The sequence below is a fragment of the Lepisosteus oculatus genome, chromosome 3, assembly GCF_040954835.1.
Source record: "Lepisosteus oculatus isolate fLepOcu1 chromosome 3, fLepOcu1.hap2, whole genome shotgun sequence".
NCBI classification, from domain to species: domain Eukaryota; kingdom Metazoa; phylum Chordata; class Actinopteri; order Semionotiformes; family Lepisosteidae; genus Lepisosteus; species Lepisosteus oculatus.
In genome coordinates, this window is record NC_090698.1 from 12,044,261 (window position 1) to 12,068,063 (window position 23,803).

At 41.7% G+C, this 23,803-nt stretch overlaps 2 protein-coding genes across 2 annotated transcripts; one reads left to right on the forward strand and one right to left on the reverse strand.

Annotated features, from left to right (window-relative positions):
* The first annotated feature begins 2,718 nt into the window (after window positions 1–2,718).
* LOC102692062 (endonuclease domain-containing 1 protein-like) lies at window positions 2,719–5,057 on the forward strand. Its single transcript, XM_006627333.3, has 2 exons — window positions 2,719–3,057; window positions 3,996–5,057. The coding sequence occupies exons 1-2, from the start codon at window positions 2,770–2,772 to the stop codon at window positions 4,566–4,568; spliced, it is 861 nt and encodes a 286-aa protein (XP_006627396.2). The 5' UTR covers window positions 2,719–2,769; the 3' UTR covers window positions 4,569–5,057.
* Window positions 5,058–6,858: 1,801 nt separating this feature from the next.
* Window positions 6,859–20,104, reverse strand: LOC102691862 (solute carrier family 2, facilitated glucose transporter member 1). Its single transcript, XM_015340345.2, has 11 exons — window positions 20,015–20,104; window positions 17,812–17,851; window positions 16,987–17,085; window positions 15,680–15,840; window positions 15,312–15,552; window positions 13,463–13,625; window positions 12,530–12,714; window positions 11,634–11,738; window positions 10,779–10,880; window positions 9,647–9,850; window positions 6,859–8,583 (listed from the first exon to the last, which is right to left on the reverse strand). Exons 2-11 carry the CDS (start codon window positions 17,824–17,826, stop codon window positions 8,404–8,406), a joined length of 1,455 nt encoding a protein of 484 aa, XP_015195831.1. The 5' UTR covers window positions 17,827–17,851; window positions 20,015–20,104; the 3' UTR covers window positions 6,859–8,403.
* Between the last annotated feature and the right edge of the window lie 3,699 nt (window positions 20,105–23,803).

Below are 23,803 nucleotides of genomic sequence, written 5' to 3' on the forward strand. Positions count from 1 at the left end.
CTCTATCCCATTCCTTAGAATCTAATGAACTTAATTATTTAACATCATATATTCTTTTAATATTCTTCCATCTGTCCATGTTCACACGTGTTAATCACAGGGCAGACTCAAAAATAATACTTCATAATTAAGGTAATTATGAACACTGTGTGATCAACGAAGCTGAGGGCTTAAAGTTGTAGCCAAGCCAAATGGTCTTATGGAAAACTGGCGTTGCATTGTTGTGAAATCCAGAGACCCCAGTTTCTAATCCAGAATGAAATCAGATGTTACATCAGACATGAGTGTAAATTCCACTAGGGCCAATAAAAAATCAGATGTGAAGACAAAAGCTGTGCTTTCTTTTTTATGCAAAATGACTTTCATGAAATTTATGACAAATAGGTACGTGGTTCCTCCGTGTGCTCCAGTTTTCTCCCATTGTCCAGAGACAAACTGGTAGGTGAAGTGGCTTCTGGGAAAATTGGCCCTACTGTGAGCATGAGTGTGTTTGTGTCTGTGTGTGTCTTGTGATGGACTGGTGTCCCATCCAGGGAGTATCCTGCCTTGCACCCATTGCTTGCTGGAATAGGCTGCAGCCCTGTGACCCAGTGTTGGATAAAGAGATTAGCCCCTTTCTCAGTGCAGTGTTAATGTAATCCCAAAACCTTTGTGTAAAGAGAATCTCATCCAGCTGTTTTTTTAAGGAGCCAGTTTTATCATTTTCAACAAGTTGGTTGGACGCTTGTTGCACTTTCCCACTGCCCAATGTAGTTACATCATGAAGGGCCATATTGTTTCCATAAGTAAAAAAGTAACAGACATTTTTGTTCCGCAGACCACAAGTAGATGAGCTTTAATAACTTTTTACTCTACATACAGTACAAGTAAGTCAAAGATGTAATACCATGTGCTCTACTGAGGTAATAGGTATAGTGGCTTTGACTGAATGTGACTGAATGAACTGTCCTTCCTTCTATTTTCTAATACAGACACACTGGCCACTACAGTCCATTAACACTGCACTGAGAGAGGGTTAGTACAGACACACTGGACACTACAGTCCATTAACACTGCACTGAGAGAGAGGGGTTAATACAGACACACTGGACACTATAGTTTATTAACACTGCCCTGAGAGAGAGGGGTTAATACAGACACACTGGACACTATAGTCCATTAACACTGCACTGAGAGAGAGGGGTTAATACAGACACACTGACTGGACACTACAGTCCATTAACACTGCCCTGAGAGAGAGGGGTTAATACAGACACACTGGACACTATAGTCCATTAACACTGCACTGAGAGAGGGGTTAATACACACACTGGACAGTACAGTACAAACCTAGAAAGTCACATTTTCTATGATAGCATGCAAACTCCTAGATACCAAGATAAAGAGGTCAGGTCACATTTTCATTCAGTACAAAAGCCTTTTTACTGTGGTACTCAAATTCCACCCACATTTTCATAGATATCATATAAAGTGCAGTTTCTGCAATTGTACTGAAAGGTAATTAAAGGCCAATGTAAAACAGTAAGATTTTCCTACAGAAAAAAGGGTCAATTGAGTTACTGGAAAATACAATTGATTTTTGTATGTCTACAATTCATCTGATGCAATATGATTTTTAGACCGAACACAAATGGTTGTTAATTAAAAACAAGTAAGCTTCTTTTCTTAAATGTCACCTCTTCCTTGTTGGTACAAGTACTGTATAGTTCTGCTAGACAGTAGCAGCTTTGCGATTTTATAAATAGGGATACAGCAAAAACAATGCATTTTTTTCCACAGGTACAACATAAGGAACTTATTCATTATTTTAGTAATAGTAAATGTCATACATGAGAATTCAGGAAAGGTTAGAAGTGAGTACTTTAACTGGCAATGCAATGGAACAGAATATATTATCAGTACAGTATACTTCATGCAATTACATTATTTTTCTTTTAAACTCCTGTCTACTGTCTGCAGAGCATTAAAACATTAATTTCATTTGGGCTAGCTGTTTGTCTTTTTCTTAAACATGGGTTTTGGCAGATAACAAATAAAGTCCATGTGTTGTATTTGAAATTTTGCTATCTTTTCATGAGTAAATCACTTTGCCTTTCCTTCCATGCAATTATTGTAAAAGGATGTCATTGATATTAGGTGGAATTAGCAGATTCCACTGTGCTGTGGGCAAAGGAGCTTGGGGAGTAAATTCTTGTAACCTTAAAGGGAGCACAGTGGTGTCCCTTCACAGCTCCAAGGCCCTGAGCTTGAATCTTGCTTTGCCTTTGTGGACTTTGCACATTGTTCTCACGTGTGTGTGTGTGTGTGTGTGTGTGTTTCTGTGGTTTTCAGGTTCCTCCCAAAGTCCAAAGACATCCTGTCCAGGTTAACTGGCTTTTCTGTGTAGTCGAAATTTTCTTCGAGTGAATGTGGGGGTGTACAGTATATGCCCTGCAATGGTCTGCTGTCCTATCTTTGGAGTTTGAAACGTGTTCTGCTTGCCTGCTATGTTAATCTGTGGCTTGTCACAACCCTCTAAAGACAAAGCACTAACTGCAAGAAAGGAGAGATGGGTTCATCCCATGGAAACATTTGAGAAGCTGGCCTCTGCATGCAGAATATGATTGGTACAGTGGACAGCCAATCAGGAAAAAAGGTGGGCCAGTTACTTTACATAGCAGGAAGTAAATATTTAATATCAGCCCCTGGAACACTGACTCACTCTTTAATTAGCTTCATTCTCTTGGTTGCCCTGTCCATAAGAAAAGAGACGCCTGGAGTTCGCTCACCATGAAAATCACGGGCGCGTTCCTGCTGCTGGTGTTGTACAATGCACTAGTAGCACGAGCTAGTGTGGTCGAGAACTTCAGGGAATGCAAGCACTTCTTATACAAGGGCACACCACCTTTGGGGATTCTGGGAGACCAATTGAAGAAGATATGCCAGCGATATGCCAGCGAGCCCCGCTACGTGACCCTGTACGATCCTGCTAAGCACATCCCTGTGTACTCCGCCTACACCTTCAAGAAATCGGATGGGGAGAAGCGCGTGGATTACCCCTGGATGTATGAGCCTCAGGTACGACTATTTATCCATTTCTCTTATTTTTTCCAGCAGCTGCCTTTAGTAGACCAGTCTTAGAATGCTGTTAGCAGCCCCAATATAATCTTATCCACTCATTGCTGAAAAATAATCCATTATAATAGTTGAGTTGTTTAAATAACAAGCTATGACAGTGTCTGTTTGTTTTACTTGTAATATCACTACATGTGCTGGAGTGAAGCAGAGGTCTGAGTTCATTAGTCGAACCCAATAGCAGGTGAGGGAAACACAGGCAAACAGTGCAGAGTCAGGGTTCAGTGCAGTAAAGTTCCAGTCCAGATCAACACTGTAGCAAAGCACAGGGAAAATCCTAAGAAAAGGTTGAAACAAGCATGCAAATTCATTAGCATTAAATGGTAAAACAAGCACAGAGAAAACCTAAAGGCAAGGCAAAGACAGAGCTAGGACAAGAATCCAAAGAGTAAAGCAAAGCCTTGGAACTCAGCTGACACTCAGGGCAAAACTCTATAGCAGAATCCCAAATAAAGCGCAGGCTGATCTTAAATAGCCTGCACCACCTGAGACGGGTATGGTCATAATTGGGGCACAGGTGGAACAGGCTTCCTGTCTGATCTGTCAGAGCACGTAAACATGGAGACTCCACCAACTGCCGTGTTCATGCTAGCTCATTCTGTGGCGCTCCAGCAGGGGCGAACATCACAAACTGCTTTTGATTAACCAATCTTCTTATGCATTTATAATTAAAAATATCTCTGTTACTCTTTTACCAATTAACCCATGTGGAAATTAATATTATTTTCTGATAGGGTTTTACAAAATTAGTTTTTGGACATACTGTATGTGGTATTGTCTTCACACCCCATTAGAGAGGAAACTTTCTCCCTTGTTCCATCTTCCAAAACAAGCCCCTCCCCCACAAGAAGTGTCACCGAACTGCTTTTATTCTCTTTCAGTTGGCAACATCAAAGGGGAGTGGGAACATGGAGCCTTTCCCGCGCAGCAACATGCACCAAAACTTCGAGGACACGCAGGCCGTGCTGCAAGACTATGCTGACGTGGTGCTGTACGAGAGAGGCCACCTCAACCCCGACCAGCACCAGTCAGAGCCCAACGACAAAGCCGCCACCTACACCCTCACGAACGTCGTGCCGCAGGTGAGAGAGTTCAACATCGGGCCGTGGTTCCAGCATGAGGACAGAATCCGTCGGCGACTCAACAACTACTGCAGGGGCCAAGCGTATGTCATCACCGGGGTAACCACCTCGGGGAACATGATTCGGCGAGATAACATCGACAGAGTAGCCATCCCAGAGTACATGTGGACAGCCTACTGCTGTACCGACTACGACAGAAACGCCCCCTTCTATGTGAGGTATAAATTCCCCTCCTTTGCTGCCTATGGCCTCAACGACAGGGTGAATAATCATGTGGTAGAACTGCCCATAAAAAGGCTAGAAACCTTCCTGAAAAACAAGATGGATGTTGATAAAGATTTCCAGCTGTTTTACAGAGATTGCGTTCCATAAATTTGTAAGAGGTCACACTGCTGTATTTGATAAAGAGTTCTTTCAATATCAGTTACAAAATTTAACTCCTGAACCACTTTTTAACAGTACAAGAAAGAAATCATTGGCTGTCTTGATTAAACCTGAATCTCGTTCAAAGATTTATGAAATATTAGCCCATATCAATTTTCTCTTGACATACTGTACACTCATGTACTTGGCACATTATTAAAGCTGTGGTATACAACAAGAGTGTAGTGGTAGTAAAATAACTAAAAAACTGTTCCTGAAGAAAAAAATAAGTACAGTAGGAGAAATCCCAAAGTATTAATTAATTCTTCTAAGTATGCTACACCACAGATACAGATTTAAAACTTAAATATAATAAGTAAAAGATCAGGATAACAATTTTCTTGTGCAATTTTCTTGTCTGTCATGTTTCTCATATTCATCAAGTAACTCATTTGGTAGTGAATGACGAAGTGTAACTCTCCTTTAATAAAAATCACATCCAACAAACTAAATGTACTGTTTTCTTACCATAACTTTTACTGAAGCAATGCTGCTGTTGTGTGAATCTTTATCTTGCTTCTATGCTTAGTATTCCCTGGAGAACTACACTTAAAGACTCATCCAGCATTGTAAATAATACAAGTATGCAAATCTTGAATCAAACTGAAATCTTCTTGCTCCCCATTACTATAGAAGAAGTCCAACTTCTTTTAACAAATGACCAATGTACGGTTTGAAGTGTCCTAATGAAAATATGCAGACATTGCAGCTGCAATAATCTACAAACAGCTGGGAGGTTGAAAAGCACTTCATTGATGCGTGATCTTGTGCAAAGAGTTAGATATGCAAATGGTTTCTTAATAACTATCTCTGATGTTCCATTGCGGTTACTAACCTTTGCTTTAAAACCTGAGTGGAATAATAAAGACCCAGATCTTACTATAGAGTTTCACAGGGAAGTAATTAACTGAAGTTCTGGGAAGGATAACAACGGCAAGTCAACAATTTTTGTTCCTAGCCATAATCAATACAGAAATTAATTTTATATTGAACACAAACACCTGCCTTAGCATTTTGTCTCAGCCATCCTTCCTCCACCCAGTCTGCCCGTATCCTCAATCTTCCCAGTGCTTTCTCATTTTTCTTAAAAGTGCCTGATCCTCTGTAATAAAGCTGAACCCCTGATGAAGCTTCTGTCTCATCATCATGACTTTCACCGGTTCTCTGGGTCCGGGGATTCTGGAGTAGCAGGTCCAACGGGCTTCTCATCTTCTCCAGGGGCTTCAAGACAGTAGTGCCACATGCACAGGGATGTGGGGGAAGGGGGTAGTTAAATGACTGACTAAAACTGTGATGTTACTGGGCAAGGGTCCCCAAAAACACAACGCCTGCTCACCTCCCCCTTCCCCCAGATGTCTAAGCATCTCGTAAAACAGACTGGCAGCAAATCTTCCCCAACAAGATCACATAACTTTAGGAAATGAGCTGCTGTGCTCATTCTAAGGGTAAGACAGCCCCCAAAAGTGCTCTTTGCCTCTACTCCAAATAATGTGTTGTGACAATGGCAATCCCACAATGCCACAAAATCTTGTCTGACATCTTCACATCAATAAAAGTCAAGCACCTGGGTCAGAAAAAAGGTAAAGCCTAGCCTGACCTCATCATTAGCTCACTTTTATGTTTCTGACAAGGTCTAGTGTACCTTCATCAGTGAAGATAAAGAGTGGTGCGGGAGGGAACACACATCTCACCCCCCTCTTCAGTGCTTCCCCCACCTGGGCGACACACTGCAGCCCCCCTGCACACAGATCAGGGGGATTAGAGAGACACTTCTGAGCCAGCTGAGTTCAGGAGGGACTTCAGGAAGCCCTGATGATGCCGATCCAGAGTGGAATCATCATACCAGCAGTGCCCTGAAATCTATAATGACCAAACAGTCAGGACCTCAGCTTCATGTCTTGTATGAAGAAAGATGCACCCTACAGTACAGTGCCGCCAGTCTCCGTTCTGGGGCTTTGGACTGGAAGTGGACTGGCTATATGTCAACAGTGCTCACAGGAACAAAAGCCACGGTGGGTGACTCTGAGTCACTGTACTCTCTGCTCTGTGTCAGTGATTGATTGCGCAGTACTGTTTGAGTCTGTCACTGTGCTCCCTGCTCAGTGTCAGTGACTCTCCACTGTTCTCTTGGAGAGAATAACTAACCTCATCAGCTGCAGCACCTTGGAAGTGTGCTCATCCTGCAGGAAGAGATTGCAGATCCTGGCAAGTTTAAGATTCATCAGTAAAGGGGCTGTAATCTAACTTTAATTTTATTGCACAGATATAAAATTTACACTGCTATAAAATTTACACTGTTCAGTATAATTTGCACAAAAAAACAAACCCATACTGTTGCTCATCTTTCCTTGATTCTTGCATATATGGCCATAGTCTACCACCACACTGATCGCTCTTTGATGCGTTTGCCTCCCATCGGGTGCCCCATCGATGCCCCTTGTGTGGGGAGACTTTCCCCCACCTGGGCCCCTTCAAGAAGCAACAGTATGGGCACAGCGGGCAGCAGGAAATTCTTGCTCCCCTGCAGCATGATGGTCTGCTTGAGAACACACAGCAGAGACGTGCGCCCACAGCTGCGCCCACTGCACCAAGAGCTCCAGCCACCTGGCAACATCAAGGAGCCCCAGAAGATGCATGGTGGGAAGACACCCCTTCGTCGCCCTGAAGGCGGGTGCCATTACAACCAGCTGGACAGCCTCAGCCACCACACCAAGGCCCATGTAAGGGTGGCACCTACGCACTGCCAGCACTCTGCAGGCACACCAACAGGTACACAAGCCTTGTTTGGAATCTGTAATCGTCGATGTGTGCATATAGTTGATAATAAGCCTTGTGGCTCAGATAGAAACATCATGGTGTGGGTGGATATCACGTCTACATTGATGGATTTTATACACCTCTTTCCTGAAGAAATTAAAATAAAGAAGGAAGTAAGGACCAGATCCAAGATTTACTATCACTCAAAACTAAACAAAATGGAATTGTTACTTATTACCAACAAATCATACTGTACATCAGCAGAGTCTTTTGCCCTTGTTCCCTTAGGAAAAGGTAGCATAATTTACTATAAAAGGTTTCTTGTTCCCAGATCTATTTTGATGAATTTTCTTCACATCATGTCTGAAGCTTTCCCAGCCTTCAAAGTCCACAGTAAAAACTTTTAAGCTGTACAACAAATAGCAACATCCATCCATTTTTCTAACTGTTTCACCCAATTTCCCAGCAAGCAATGGGCACAAGGAAGGGTACACCCCGGACGGGACGTGAGTCCATCACATGGTAGACACAGACCAGTATGTCTTTACTGGGGGTAACCCTCATGAACATGGGAAGAACATGGGAACATGGGAAGAAACATACAAACTCCATGCAGATAGCACCTTGCGTATTGAATTGAACCCAAAGCCCCAGTGCCGCGAGTCAGCAATGCTAATCGCTGTGCCTCCTGTGTAATAATATATTATTCTATAATATATAAACTCCACACAGATAACACCCCAGGTCCAGAATCAAACCTGGGGCACCAGCACTGCAAGGCATCCATGCTAACCACTGTGCCACCAGACCACAATGAGTAGGCTTATACTAATACTTATTTCATAATGATTAGCAGCATTTTTAGTTTAACAATATTTAGGATTCCAGCTCATGTACTGCGTTCTGAAATCAAATAATCTCTTTTCAAGGACGCAAAACTAAAGCACCATGGTTATCCAACTGCACTGTGGGTAATCTGAGCAAAGACAACGTCAGCATCTGTTTTTCTGTCTTTCCTGCTAGCTCCTCAGTGGTGGCTGCTCTTCAGCTTCTTGGGTGTCAGCAGAAGGCTGTCCGTCTGTTGGAATTCAGCTGCGATGTCGTTGAAGACTCTTCCTCTAGTCTCTGGGACCCGAGCAAGTGTGAAGAAGAAGGCGATGAGAGCAAAGACCATGAAGACCAAGTAGGTGTAAGGCCCAGCTATGCCCTGAAGAGACCAGAGCACAGAATCACCTGCTGAAATCCACTGAAACAGCAGGTTGAGCTCCTATCATCTTATTGCAGATCTCTGGGCCAGTGAGAGCCTGGTTCTGTAACTCACTCCTCCCATATGCTGACTCTTTCAAGTGCTTTGCCATGTCAACATTTTGGGCTTGCAGAAACATGCTCTAGACACCACAGAATGTGAAAAGGCAGTGTCAGCAGTGATCAGTTTAGCCAGTGTCCTGTTTCTGAGAAATCCTAATTTAGAGTTAGTAATGAAATTTACAGAGAACTGATATGTCAGCTGTCTTTGTCTTTCAGCTTTGTACATAGGAAGCCAAAATTACTTTTCCTTTTTATCTAAGTCTACTACTTTTTGATTCTCTGTATGTCTGCTCACATTTATGTACATATCATGCAATTTCAAAAGGTTTAGTCAAATTCTAATAACTACAAAATGTGCTGACAGATACAAAGTGGTTGCATGGTTAATACTTTGATGTCATCTTTGTTTAATAAATACTAGTAAGAAAGAAAAAAGGTTTACTGTCTTTTGTAAACTATTCTGTTGCTCTTAATTTCCACAATGTAATTTAGTGCTGGCTAAAGATAAACTTTGCCACAGCCCCCCTCACATAAGAGGAATAAACTAGGGAGGCAGCTGCAAGGGTGAAGTTGGAGTGGAAGGACTAAACTAAGCACTATGATTAAATTATTACATTGTGGAAATTAAAAGCAACAAGATGGGCCAAATACTGTAGCTTCCTCTCATTTCTAACCTTTCTGATAGCATGAGTGTTGACAGCACAAAGGACTGAGCTACACAAGAAAAACTGATTCTGCAGGATCTTCTCATTTACAAAAAAAACTTAGTTTAAAGTATCTCTAAGGTGCTATCAACCAGAGCTGACCAGGGGGTCTTCTTTCGTCTCTGACTTTTCTGGGGTTATATTCTTATACCTATACATTTAGGATCAGTAACTTAGGCAGAGCCATCCCATTATCTTTTAAAACACAAATAAATGGCCCAGGTAAAGGCAGCAGAGGATAAATTAAAAGGTGTTTACCATTAGGGGTGGAAATATGAAAGCCAAAAGACACTTGGAGCCCCAGTTAAGAATGCTGCTGAAAGACATGGCCACAGGTCGTGCTGACTGGTTGAACAATTCGGCGCCGATGAACCAACTGATTGGACCGGGTCCAGATTCATATGCTGCGATTAGACCAAACACCAGGAGAGCATGCAGGTGGGCCATCTGAGGAAAAATGTTCTAGGAGAAGCAGGGACAGCTGTTAATTGTCAGTCCCATTTCTTGTGTGAATTTCATGCATCTCTGCTGCTGGGATTTCTGTTTTACATAGTTCATCCATCCAGTCATCCATTCATTCTCAATTCAGGGTGGGGGGAGCTGGAGCCTATCCCAAAAAGCAACAGGGACAAGGCCAGATACATCCTGCACAGGACACCAGTCCATCACAGGACACACACAGACACAGACATGCACACACTCACACCAGGGTTAATCTTCCCAGAAGCTCATTAACCTACCAGTATGCTTTTGTACTGTGGGACAAAACTAAAGCACATGGAGGAACCCACACAAAACACAGAGAACATAAAAACTCCACACAGATAGTACCCCAGGAAATGAATCCAGAGCCCCAGCGCTGTAAGGTAGCAATACTTTACTAATCACTGCGCCACTGTGCCGCTTATGTTATACAGGAATGAAACCATATAAAATCATGAATGATGAACTGATTGCAGGACAAGTCTGCTGGTGGACTAAAGCCTTCAGGATCACCCCTGGAGTGTCATTGATCCCCTCCCCTGATGCATGTAAGAACCCTTCAAAATTCAAGAGACACCGCTCAGTGTTGATTCATGAAAATGGGAAAATGTCTTCCATGAGGTCAGTGCTCCTTTCAGAAGGTTGGAAACCCCTCCCATCGTAAAATATTTCGGGGGTTTCCCCCTTCCACCCCAGGAACAAAGACTGGAAAACAGGCTTGGTTCATCCACGTGAGCCACATCCTCATCTCATCTAATAGAAAACAACCTCAGCACGTCAGCTAGACACATTGAAGACAAAGAGCACAGACCCCTGCAGGACCTAAGGTCTGGAGTCCTCAAGTCAATACGGGAGTGTGGTACATTAAAATTCTCCATGATTTAACTGAAGAACATGCAAGACTCACCAGAAGAGCACTTGAGATGCTCATCAGGAGGTTACACACTCCTAAAGCCAGGAACCCCACAAGTAAGAGCTTTCTGCGCCCCGCTGTCTCCACCAAGAAAAACTAGGAAATACAAACACAGGAGGGGGTCAATGGATCTCATGGCACAGACAAGATGGAGCTCACTTCATCCACAACATGGTGCAGCCCCACTTGGGTAGCACGGGCTGTTCTGTGCTGTGTGAGCAAAGGGGGAACTCTAGGAGGACAGGTTGTCCGGGCCCAGGGAGGAATTCAGCCGGGACACCTGGGTTAACACCCATGAATGCTCTTTGTTCATCTGATGGGTTGAAAAAACAATAACTGAACAAAAACATTTTTCAGCTGTTTGACGCCGTCTTGGCAAATATGATTTTGTATCATTGTATGAGATCAAGCTGTGTGAGTCGTTGTTCCCAAAGAGTAAGGTATATACTATAAATAGTATAATAACATCCATCAATCTTCTAACTCAGAGTCACAGGTGCAAGGTAGGATACACCCTGGACAGTACACCAGTCCATTGCAGGGCTCATAAAGTCATAGACACATGCATAGTCACTTGACTTGCCCATACACTAATTAACCTACCTGTATACCTTCAGGAAGAACATACAACTACATGCAGACAGCACCCCCAGTCTAGAATTGAACCCAGGACCCCAGCACTGCAAAGCAGCAATGGCAACCACTGTGCCACCCCTATGAGTAAATTCTCTAGAAAAATAATAGTATCTGAAACAATATATAGGCCATACAATGTCAATATATGTACTATAACTGTACCGTATTATTATTATAATAGAACACTATGCTATAGCACAGTCTTGAACTCACCGAAACAATAGAGAAAAGCACATTGACAGATCCAACCCCGAGAGTCAGATACTCAGCCTCTTCAAACCCCACCCTTAAAAATACATCCGTTGAGTAATTGATCATCTGAAAAAACAGAAATGTGATAGTTAAGGAATAAAATGTAATCTGTTTCAGCTGCAGAATTCCATTTTGGTAGCATGTTGCCTGCTGGTTTAAAACACTATCTATCCCCAACCTCCAGCTCTGATATGAATTAAGTTAGGAAATAGCTGGACTCGAACAATGCAGCCTCCGACTACCCTCATTAAAAAAGGAAAAGGTAGGAGGCAGAGAAGAGAGAGGAGGCAGGGGGATTATTATATGTGTTAACAGATATAAAATACTGTGTGCTAATCCAGACAATTTTTCCTAAAGTGTTAGAATGAGTGATAAAAGTGATTTTGCATGACTTTCTGAGTGACTGCTCCACTGTGTTGTACATGAAATCAATTGAAAATTGTTTGCTATGTTTAAGGATCATAGGAGTCTTTTCTACTTTTGGTAACTGGGTTTACTCAGTTGATTGACCAAGAAGACCAGGGTATTATTAGGTAATGAGAAGTAATGATAACTTTTTACCATCTCAAAAAGTACAAAAGAAACATTGATTGGTATATGTAAATAAAGAGGTATTTTTATCCTTTATACAGTACCACCTTAGCATTTTTCCTCTGGCACACCTGATATGTTTTGTTTAGAATCACGCCTATTTCTTGCATTAAGTAGTCATTGTTAGCCAGGGTTTTGTAATACACTTCAGAACAGAAAAGGGTGGGAATTTTTTTAAGCAGGTGAGACCAGAGCCAGGACAAAAAGAGAAGGATTGAATGAAGCCCTTTGGGGAAAATGTCTTGGCGCGGGCAGAGAAGACTCACCGCGTTGAAGCCAGAGAAATTCGCTCCGAGGCAGATGACAGTCAGGATCATGATGGGCTCCCGGTAGCTCTGCTTCTGAACAAACTCTCTGACCGTGATGCACTTTGGGCTGAAGGAGGACTCCTGCTTCATCTCCATCATCTCAGCGCGGATGTCACCAGAGTTCCCTCGTAACCTGCGCAGAGCTAAAAGCAAAGTCATCGCAGATATCATATCAGAACTGATCACAGCATATCATATAGGGTAGCACAGTGGTTAGCATTCCCACTACACCCTGAGTTCAGTTCCTGGGGTGCTGTCTGCATGGAGTTTGGATGTTCTCCCTATGTTTGCTTGGGTATCCTCCAAGTGCTCTGGTTTCCTCCCACAATCCAAAGACATACTGTACATGTAGGTTATTTGACTTCTGGGAAACATTGGCTCTTGTTGAGTGTGTGTATGTCTTTGTATCCCTTGCAATGGACTAGCATCCCATCCAGGATGTACGCTGCCTTGCGCCCATTCCTTTCCAGGATAGGCTCCACCCCCCCGCAATTGGATAAAGCTGTTAGAAAACGGCTGTGCAATAAGGGGAAAAAGCCAAACCAGTTTGTATGTGTGCTATCCCAGTGCAGCTGTGAGCATTGGGCAGAGAGGAGCGAGTGGTACTTTTGAGTGGATAGGCAAATGAGGTAGAGTACCTCTCTCCCTTCCTCTAGGGGACCAGGGATTCAACCCTTTGAGTCCAGTTTAAAGCAATCAATCAAATCTGTTATTCTGTAAGGGGATAAGCAAACAGGTTGTCTGGAGAAAATCCACTTGGACACAAGGAGAACATGCACACTCCAACCAGATGGGTTCCCAAAGGCAGATTCGAACCCAGGATCTGGGTTCCAGGAGGCGCCATCACATTAAAGGCACCTGTGTTCCATCTGTACATTGACACAGCCCTACCTGTCTCTGCCTCTACCTCCTCTCCCAGGTTGATGAGGAGGTACCGTGGGCTTTCCGGACAGAAGGCCAGGGTGAAGTACTGCATGGCGGCAGGGACCAGGGAGAGCTGCAGCATCAGCCCCCACAAGCTCTCCGATCCCATCACTACATTCAGGCTCATCACCTGCAGCCCAAGCACAGAGACCCCGCTGCAAACCAGTCCCGTCCAAGTGCTGTTTGTGTGTGCAACTGGAACCCATTAACCAATTAACAGCAAGTGTGACTCAATCCAAACTAATAGTCATTAGTGCCTGTGATCCTTTTTAGAATCTGCCACTCCTCAAAGGGGCCCATGTACTGGGACCTGGCCAATTTGCATTATTACAAATAACAAGGAGAATCCACACAACATGCAAAAATGAGCTTCACCTATACACACTAAGTAAAAGGTGTCATTTAGAGAGTAAAGGCATAATTTACATGTTGTCACTATGTGGGAACAGCATGGAAATTGCTGACAGCTCATGACCACAACAGCATTATCACAGAGAAGGCAAAAGAGCTACACATCTCTGCTCTGTCTCATTCTTATTCATTGCACTTGAAGAAACAAGAACTATTTTCCATAGGCCATAGCAGAACTCTCCCAACAGTTTCTCAAGGTGAGACAAGATGGGTAATACCCATTGGCTTGAAAATCACTCATTCAGCTCCCCTCTATAAAAAGAGCAACAAGACGAAACCATGTATTTGGAGGGTAGAGAAGTAACTGGGGTGTATCACTAGATGGCGCTGTGTGTTAACGATGGTAAAATGAAAAGATTACCACCTCTGTTTCTCATAAAAACAATAAATGTCACAAGCACAAAGGTCCATCTTTTTTTGTTTTCCACCTGCTTTCATGAATGGCTGCGACACACAGTAAATAGTATATTTGGCACCTATAACACTATTTGTGTGGGGAGGATATTTGGTGAGGACATTTGTTTCATTCACGTGTTATTTATAAATGCATCATTCAAACATGAGGGAAACCCGGTGATGTTGTGGTTAGCATTGCCTCACAGCACTGGGGCCTGGGTTCTTCCCTCTGTTTGTATGGATTTCCTCCAGATGTCCCTGTTTCCTTCTAATGTCCAAAGACATGCAGGGAGATTAATTGTAGGCAGGTTAATGGTATGCTTCAGAGAAAATGTATCCCTGGTATAAGTGTGACTGTATCTGCCCTGTAATGGTGTCCTATCCAGGGTGTAACCCGCCTTGTACCCATTGCTTGCTGGGATGGACTTTGGTTTCCTTGCAACACTGAATTGGATGAAGAAGTTAGAAAATGGATGGATGAAACAGTAGATTAAGACAAGATGGCAGCTCTTATCTGGACTACATTTCCCAGAAAGCTTTTGGGTGGGGGGAGTGGGGGAAGCAAGCTGCTTAGTCACCTGACCACTTGCTGGATGACAGTTTAAAAACCAGACATCAGAGACTACCCTGGTTGGTCTGATCTGACAAGAACTCTGTGTGCACTTTCACCAAAGGGAGAAGGAATAACCAATTGGTGGAGCTGTAAGCATCGTGAAGAATCTCAGAGAGAGAGACTGAGTTAACTTTGTGAAGAGCATCAGAGAGAGACACTAGGCAGCTTAGCAGCCCAGTATGTTAATTAAGTTCTTGAAGAATGAGCTAGGTTTTTGTTTAGCTTGTTTTAGCTTGAAACAAGCAAGTTACTAGCGCAGTATCTTGAAAAAGAAACAAACAAGAAAAACAAAGACGATCTCATTTACTTTCACAGGCAGCCCTGATGACCTTCAAGAGAGAAAGTAAAACATCCAAGCTGAGAAAGCAAAGATTCCCCTGTGCCTTCTGCACTCACCATTCCCAGGAGAATTCCTGTCGTGAAGGAGATTTGGTTGAGGGTGGAGAATGCGCCGCGGAGAGCTGTAGGGGAGATTTCTTGGATGTAGAGCGGGTTCAGACTCATGGCCAGGCCACAAAACATCCCAAAAATCAACCGGCCCAAGATGAGCGCTTCAAACCACATGCAGAACTGGGCAATGCTCATCAGCAGGGAGGCTGCTATGGACAAGGCGTTGGCGATCAGAATGGAGTTCCTCCTGCAGACAGAGTGTGAACTGATGAGCTAGAATAGTGTGCAGTACTTCAGCAGCTTGTGAACTGCACAGTGATACCTCAGGAAACAAACAAATGTCCCCCGTTTTACCATTTCGATGGGTTCCTCACCGGCCAAAGGAGTCGGCCAGCCACTTGACCCCGACTGCCCCCAGAACAGCCCCAAAATCCTTTCCGCTGACTGAGAGGGACCAGAGAAACGCGAGTCTCGTCTCTGAGATTGACGTGTTGTAATGAGATTGCCAGGAGGAGTTAAAGACCTTTATAATGACCTGACAGGAAAAAAACAGACAGTAAGGGGCAGATTATTAGTTTTACACTTAATAAAAAGAAAGGCATACAGTTTCAAGAAAACATCTGTGAATACCCCTAGGTCGAGCCATGTTTTTGTATATTTTTTACCCAAAACCTAAAATGTGTAACACTAAGGCAAGTTTTTGTCAATCAGCAGACTAGTTCAAATGAAGCAGGATACCTGCTACATGAGGGACAGGTCACATTCTGAAAGTAACGTAGAGAGTCGCTACACCAGCCCAGGACTCTCACTTCTGTCATACCAATTTGCATGATACTTTCAGACTGTAATGACTACATAAAAAGAAGGTCCAGGAAAAAATAACATTGTGTGCATCTGCAGGGAAAAACTGTAGTGAGTGGTAGTTTGCCAGGCTCATGAGTTCATATCCATCCATCCATCCATCCAATTTATAACCTGCTTATCCAGTAAGGCGGTGGGGGAGCAGAATACACCCTGTCTGATACACACAAGCACCAGGGATATGTTTTTTCCAGGATTAACCTACCAGTGTATCTTTCAACTGTGGGAAGAAACCTGAGCACCTGGAGGAAATCCATATAAAGTCAGGAGAACATACAATCTCCACACAGATAGCACCCCAGGTCCAGAATTGAACCCAGGCCCCTAGTGCTACAAAGCAGCAATGCTCACCACTGCACCATCATCCTTCAAATCCATAATGTGAAATTACTGTTGTATCCTTTTAGAAGGTGTTCTCCTCAGAGTATTCCAATAAATGTTAAGTGGTATAACAAACATCATTGGAAATGTTCTCACTTGATTTATTTGGCTCATATAGAGGTTTCTATGATCTGTATATTTGTAGGCCAATCTGTGGTAAGAAGACCACAGCAATGAGGTGGAATTGCTGTCTTCTGTCAGCCTTGAGAAGTGACAGCATTGTAGTGTTATTCACACTGATGCTATTTTTCCATTGACTGACCTGAAGGAAGACCTTGTATCGGGAGGAAATGTGGTTTCTGCTAATTGTTGCAGTGGTCAAGCCTGTCGGTAGGGTGGTGGGAGTGTGTTCTTTAACACAAGAGTAGCTTTGGTTTAGATTGAGCTGGTGTACTGTAGATCACCTTACTGATCCAGGTGAAGGAGTTCTCTCGCTTACCCTTTCAGGAGCATTGATGTTTCCTGTATGATATCCTATCTGCAGGGAGCCCAGCACAGCGGAAAATATGGAGGTCAGGAGGAGGCCAGTTAGTGGGCTCTAGAAGTAAAAAAAAACTTCAGATTTTCATTTCAGAATTCATCCCACTGAGCCCCATTAAACCTGAAAGACAAGGTTGACCACTGCCATACTGGACCCAAGGACCACCCTGGTTTTTCTTTTGGAAATATGGAAAAATTAAAATTTTGATCACACTGCTACGACTGGATTCCATTCTTGTTGGCTCCTTAAATTTGAAAACTTTGCCAAAGCTCACATTGGGCACCTTCAAAACTGAAAAGGTCTGAGACAAACTGGGATTCTATTCCCACCGAATTCTGCATGGGCCACTGAGATTACTTTTTATTTCTTCTTTTGGTCTAAAAGTTTTTAGTTTAGCTGCCTGATGTGGTAAATAGGCACTGAACAAGTTAGTTAACAGCTAGCTTAAAGAAGAGCTAGGCTTTAGTTTGATGTTTTTGGTTGTGGTATTTTGATTTTTCCATCACTATAAATGAAGAGCACTGTTTTTTTTAAGCTAACAGTTGTTTGCTGGTATATGTTGTCCTGGTAGATTTCATAAAGACAAACTCCCAGAGGGGCATCACACTAAGTATTTGAACGATAACTTTGATTTGAATATTAGAATACTTAATTCAGATTCACCCTAGTAAAAATGTATAAAGAAAGTCATGAGTAGACAACGGATAAAGAAGCATTTAGCAGAAGGAAGAAATCACTTTATAATGCCTTCATGTATAAAAGTTGAACAATGGCAATGCTTACACTTTCTGACTCCATTTTAGCCAACGTCTAATTCTCTGCCCTGTTGAAAACAAAAGAGAAATTAATACGTTATTACTAATATATTTACCATGTTCCGTGTGTTTTTAATTATACTAAAGAAAAAAAACATATACATATGTACAAACAAAATGTTAGAACATTCTGTTGAGTGTATCACACCTACCTCACACGACATTACTATATCATTTTTTCACCATGTGGGTCATGTGGGAACTACAGCTTATTGCAACAAGCAACGGGTGTAAGGCAGGATAGACCCTGGACAAACTGCCAGTCCATTGCAAAGAGCAGACACACAGGCACAAACACACACTCACACAAGGGCAATTTTCCCAGGAGCCAATTACCCTGCCAGCATCTCTTTGGACTGTGGCAGGAATCTGGAGCACCTGGAGAAAACCAGACTAAGACGTGGGGAACATACAAACTCCTCACAGATAGCACCCCAAGAATGTTAATGGCTGTGCCACCTTGACATTCTCATATTATATGATACTTTCTAAATAATTTAAAACTAAAATTAAGTAGAAAAAACTGTTAACAATTTCTTAATTGCTTAATTTTTTTGTAAGAAAAGTAGCGATTGTCTTAATGTCATTATTCTTACCCCCTATCTGAAGAATATAACCAGTGCCAAAGGAGAATCCTGTCTTAATTCCTGACTGACGCAGGATGGAAAACAGGATTACAGAAATGAAATGGAATTTAGCTTTGAACTGACAGGCATTAGCTGGCATGATAAAGGTATGAAAAACTACAGTATATTTGCATTTTGGACGAGGGGTGGCTTTTCCAAAGGCTGATTTAGAATTACTCAGAAACTAATAAAATGTTGTACATATGAAATGTTTTCTCAGGAGATTTGATGTCTATCCCAGACTTTCCCCCCAGATCTTTAATGCTAAATGTAGATGTTTCTGATAGGTTTTGATTTTATTTTTAGGTCACTCAACTGACTTTTTGTCACTTCTTCCAATACTGCTATTCAAAATCACTTTATTTTCCAACAGAATTCTACATGATGTTTATTTTACCACCTTGTTAGGTTCATCTGTTTTACTCCACTTATACCGTATAGGAAAGAAGGTGACTGAAACGGTTTGAGAGTCCTCTATTGTGGATTGTGCCAGCTGTTTAATAAGTATTAACCTGTGGCTGTAGCTCCACACCTGCTCAGTAGGAGGCACTGTTCTGCAGTGAGAGGATACAGTATTCACTCAGGATCTTGTAACCTACAACAGGCAACCAGCAATGAGGAGTAGTAGGTGTAAGACCAACAGTAGCTGAATAATTGGGTCATGTTGTGCTCCTTGTGTGTCTCACAAAATTCCAAGTTCTCTCTCTGAGACTTTTCACACTTCCAAAATTAAACATTCAGTTTCTTGTTCTAAACTTCCACAGTTCCTAAAGAAAAGTATCACTTCTTGACTTTGGGAGTCAGACACTTTTAAACGTAGACACACAATGAAAAGAATTAGTGTGTCACGAGAAGCTGAAAAAATCTGATATTGCAGTCTTTGTCATCTTGCATGGCAATTTCTTCAAATTTAAAGGCAATTAAAAAAAATTATCTTCTGTCTAAATGTTTCTGGATAACATTATTATGAGAAAAGAGAATTAATAGCCCTTAAAACAAAACAGATTAAGTATGAAAACATAATGACTTAGGTCATCATTATCTGAAACTGAAATAGTTTGTTTACATGAAGTTGGTGACTCATGTCTTGGCAAGCTACCAGATGATATCATTGCAGAGTGACTTCACCTAGTGTGATTCCACATACTATATTGTAATTATAATGAAGATGTGTGTGCAAGAATCCATGTCTTGTAGCAAATGTTTTGAATCTGAAATTTTCCCAACTTGCTTTAGACTCAAGAACATGTATCCCAGAATTTAATAAAATAAATATTCCAGTTTCCCTAATGAATGCTAAGACATGCTGTGATTTTATTTTCAGGTCTTTAACATTATCAGTTAAGAATATTAATGTTATGTAATGAATGCAAAAATGTGCAATGTGATTAATACATAAGAGGTTCTAATGCATTCAGATCTAACATTAAAATAGCATTTATCAGCACTTGTCTTTGCAAACTTCCGTTTAAATACTAAGCTGCAATACAAATAACAACACTCCATATACTGTATAGGAAAATAAAAATGTATGCAAATACTTACACAAGGATGCCCTTGTTTGGAATCTTAACGAAGGTTTCAGAGAGAAATCAGGGGCCTGTCAGCGTTCGGAGATGAGATCCACTGTTTGTCTTTCAACAGTGTTTGATAGTGTCTGTTTGAGCATTTATGGCTTTTATATGGGCTGACAGATGTGTGCCAGACTCTGGTTCTTTTTTCATATTACGTAGATTCAAGAAAAGAACAAAAAACAGGTTTACTTCATGTATTTGCATGCTGGGTTCACAGCATTCAAATGTTTTCACACAAGACTCATCTGAGTCACCTCACACATTCTGATGATCTGACATCACCTTGCTGGAAGAACTGGGGGAACTGGGGTTCATGAAAACAGCAATCCAGGAAGAGCTGTTAACCAGTCCCACCTGGTTTACAGAGACCTTTCTCTTATTTTTTTTTGTCTTAAAGGGCAAGGATTGTAATTTTTAAATGTTGATTTTTATTCCTTGAAGATAGATATACAGTATATAGAAAGTGAAAATTTAAATGATGATTATGAAATCTGAAAGAAATGATTACGATGATGATAAGTGACTGTTTTGTCACATCATCACATTTCAAAACAGCACTTTTTCCAGACGAGGATCCCTGGAAGCATCAGACACAAGCCAGGACCCCCCTGGGTGGAATGCCAGTCCATACAGTAGCAGGACACAATTGCAAATGAAAATTGAGAGTTCAACTGGATACAAACCCTAAATGAACATCAGATGTGTTTTCATTTTGTCCCTTATTGATGCTGCTTTGCCTACTTCCTATGAAAAATCAAGGAATTAATTTGGACACTATAGGTGATAACAATAATGATCAAATAAGAATGGAATTTTATTTAAGAGAGCTTGTCGAGAACCTCAAAGCATTGCGATACCCGCAAAACTTGTCTTTCTTTGGAAAGGCAGGCTTTCACACATCAGGACAGTTTTCCTTAGGTAAAATACTGGTGAGCTTTCCAAATAAATTGAAATCTGCTCAGAAAAGCTCTGAACTGGAAAAAATGGTAAGAACTAGAATTAACCAGAATATTGCTAGTCTGTTTGTCAAAAAGGAATTCTGTATCAGTAGCCAAATTGCAAATAATAACAGAATGGCCTGTTGTTTTGCTCACAGGGTCAAACATTGTTTGTCTGTTCCAAAAGAACTTCCATTTTTGACAAGGTTATGTGCAATTTACAGTATGATCATGAATAGTAAAATATGCCTTTGTACAGCTGCTGGTCTCGTGACAAGTTGGAGAAAATAAAGTAACTGTGCGGAGAGGTAAATTAAAACAGTTGAAAAGAAATGAAGTCTATTTTATGCTTTGTGGCGTGACAGGGGTTCTATATTTAAAGGCGTGTGAAGTTGTTGCATCCGATTCAACTACAAAGTTAAACTTTGTGTATTCTTCTAGCAAAATGTCTGCTCCCATTTTTCATTCTTTTCTGTTTTAACTATCAGATTTTTACCTCTTTTTACCTTTCACGTCCCAAACACTAATAACCTGGTGGTTTTCTGAGCTACAAATAAGAATAAAAATAAGGTGCTCTTATGAAATCACATGACTTGAGCAAAGTATTTTTTCTCTGGAAATAAAGCTTGTCAATCAGCATACAGTACATCACACATTTCATCACTTTCAATAACCTCTTTCCCAATTCATGGTTGCAGGGAGCCAGAGACTATCCTAAAAAATGCTGGACACAAGTGGGATGGCAGGACACCTGTCCATCACAGTGCACAAACAGAGACACACACACATATCACTCTGCAACTCACAGCTGGCAGCCCACTGAAGCTAAGCAGGTATGAGCCTGTTCAGTACCTGGATGGGAGACCTCCTGGGAAAAACTAAGGTTGCTGCTGGACGAGGTTTTAGTGGGGCCAACAGGGGGCGCTCGCCCTGTGGTCCACGTGGGTCCTAATACCAGTGACCGGGACACTATACTGTAAACAGACACCATCGGTCAGAAGAGATGTAAAACTCTGACTCTCTGTGGTCATTAAAAATCCCAGGGTGTTTCTTGAAAAGAGTAAGGGTGTAACCCTGGTGGTCCTGGCCAAAATTCCCCTTGGCCCTTACCAATCATGGTCTCCTAATAATCCCCATCTATGAATTGGCTTCATTACTCTGCTCTCCTCCCCACTGATAGCTGATGTGTGGTGAGCATTCTGGTGCACTATGGCTGCCGTTGAAACATCCAGGTGAGGCTGCACATTGGTGGTGGTGGAGGGGATCCCCATTACCAGTAAAGCGCTTTGAGTGGAGTGTCCAGAAAAGCGCTATATAAGTGTAAGCAATGATTAATTGTTATTATTTCCCAGAAGTGGTAACTAACCAGCAAGTTTTTGGACTGTGGGAGGAAACCCACGCTAACATGGGGAGAACATACTAACTCCAAGCAGATGGCCCTGGTTTTCTGGTTTAACCACTGTTACTGTGGTTGTGTATCTAATCTAAAACAATCAAAGCAAGTGAATTTCTACATTAACACTTGCGAGTTTTAGCTGCAAATAGCCCTGTGAACATTAAAGGACACTCAATAAAGTTCTGTGGTATGTGATATGCTGTGAACATATTGTAACGCTACGGGGTTCAGGTAGGTGCTCTTGCCACATCAGGTCAGCCCCGTACCAGCGGGGGCTTGAACCCAGGACTCTGGCATCACTCAACAGGGACCCAGCTTGGTGAGCTAAAGAGAGATCTCCCCACAGCCCAGTGGCTGTGGTCCTGCTATTACAGGGAAGGGCGGTGATGTCACTGCTCTGGTAAGCCGGCTCTTACACAGTGCCTGTCGGCCGTATGCGTTACAATATTAAACATCCTGAAAGATTACTTTCACTAACCCTAAAAACAAAAAGACAATTTAACTTTCAAAAGGACCAAGTGCAATAATGACATTATTCCTCTGAAAACGGAGAATGCTTCTAATGTGAATAAAATTTAATAAAGCCTTCTATTAACATCTCGACATACTATATCAAAAACTAGTACAGATGTGATAAAGATCAAGGAATATGTAACGCCCTAATATCACTTATTTCCTGAACTAAGTGCCTTAACCACAGAGCTATAGCTTTTGTAAATAAGGCACTATATTTTACCTGAGCTATAAATACATAAGATGGATCTGCTCAGCCTATACCAAGATATAAACCTTCTGCATTTTAATGGTACTTCATCTGAATTGTTACTAGTAGTATGCTTTCACACCAGCTCTCCACTCTAAAATTCTCTATTATGTCCTTCACAAATTAGTACCTTCATTTGTTACCACTAATACAGTGAGAACTTTAGAAAATCTTTTAGAGCTTGTCAGGGCTGACGTGTCAGAGGAGAACAGGATACAGCTATCAGACAGTGTACCTTTCCTAACACCGAAAATATACTCTTTTTTTATATGAGGACATCCCATAATGACATGGATCATCCTTTCATTTAAAGACAAAGTGACATCTTTCAGGATGCTAAAGTAAGAGTTCCTAAAAGAGTTCAAAATGTTCTTAACTTCTATTTTGTAATATTAGGAATCTGTATTTTCTACAACAAAAATGATGGGGTAACATTAACGCAACAAATCTTTGTGAGTTGTCTGGAGTCTCCTTCACAAAGCTGTGGTAAAGTAAAGAATCCAATGAAGATTTTTAACAATTTTTGCCACTTATGAGTCATCAAAGACTAATGTAAAAATAGCTCCAGATCTTAAGCAATCCAAGTTAGAGTGACTTGATTTTGAAACATTCACCACAACAAATTCAAGGAATAATGTGATTAAATGTCACATCTTTTCTGGA

Excerpts from the sequence above, each read along its gene's own strand:
- LOC102692062 (XM_006627333.3), top strand. The coding sequence starts at position 2,770 with ATGAAAATCACGGGCGCGTTCCTGCTGCTGGTGTTGTACAATGCACTA. Across the intron at positions 3,058-3,995 it reads CCTGGATGTATGAGCCTCAG|TTGGCAACATCAAAGGGGAG; the intron begins GTACGACTATTT and ends ATTCTCTTTCAG.
- LOC102691862 (XM_015340345.2), bottom strand. Across the intron at positions 10,881-11,633 it reads TGCTTTTCTCTATTGTTTCG|TTTTTCTTGGTGGAGACAGC; the intron begins GTGAGTTCAAGA and ends TGTATTTCCTAG. Across the intron at positions 9,851-10,778 it reads GCATCTCAAGTGCTCTTCTG|AACATTTTTCCTCAGATGGC; the intron begins GTGAGTCTTGCA and ends TGCTTCTCCTAG.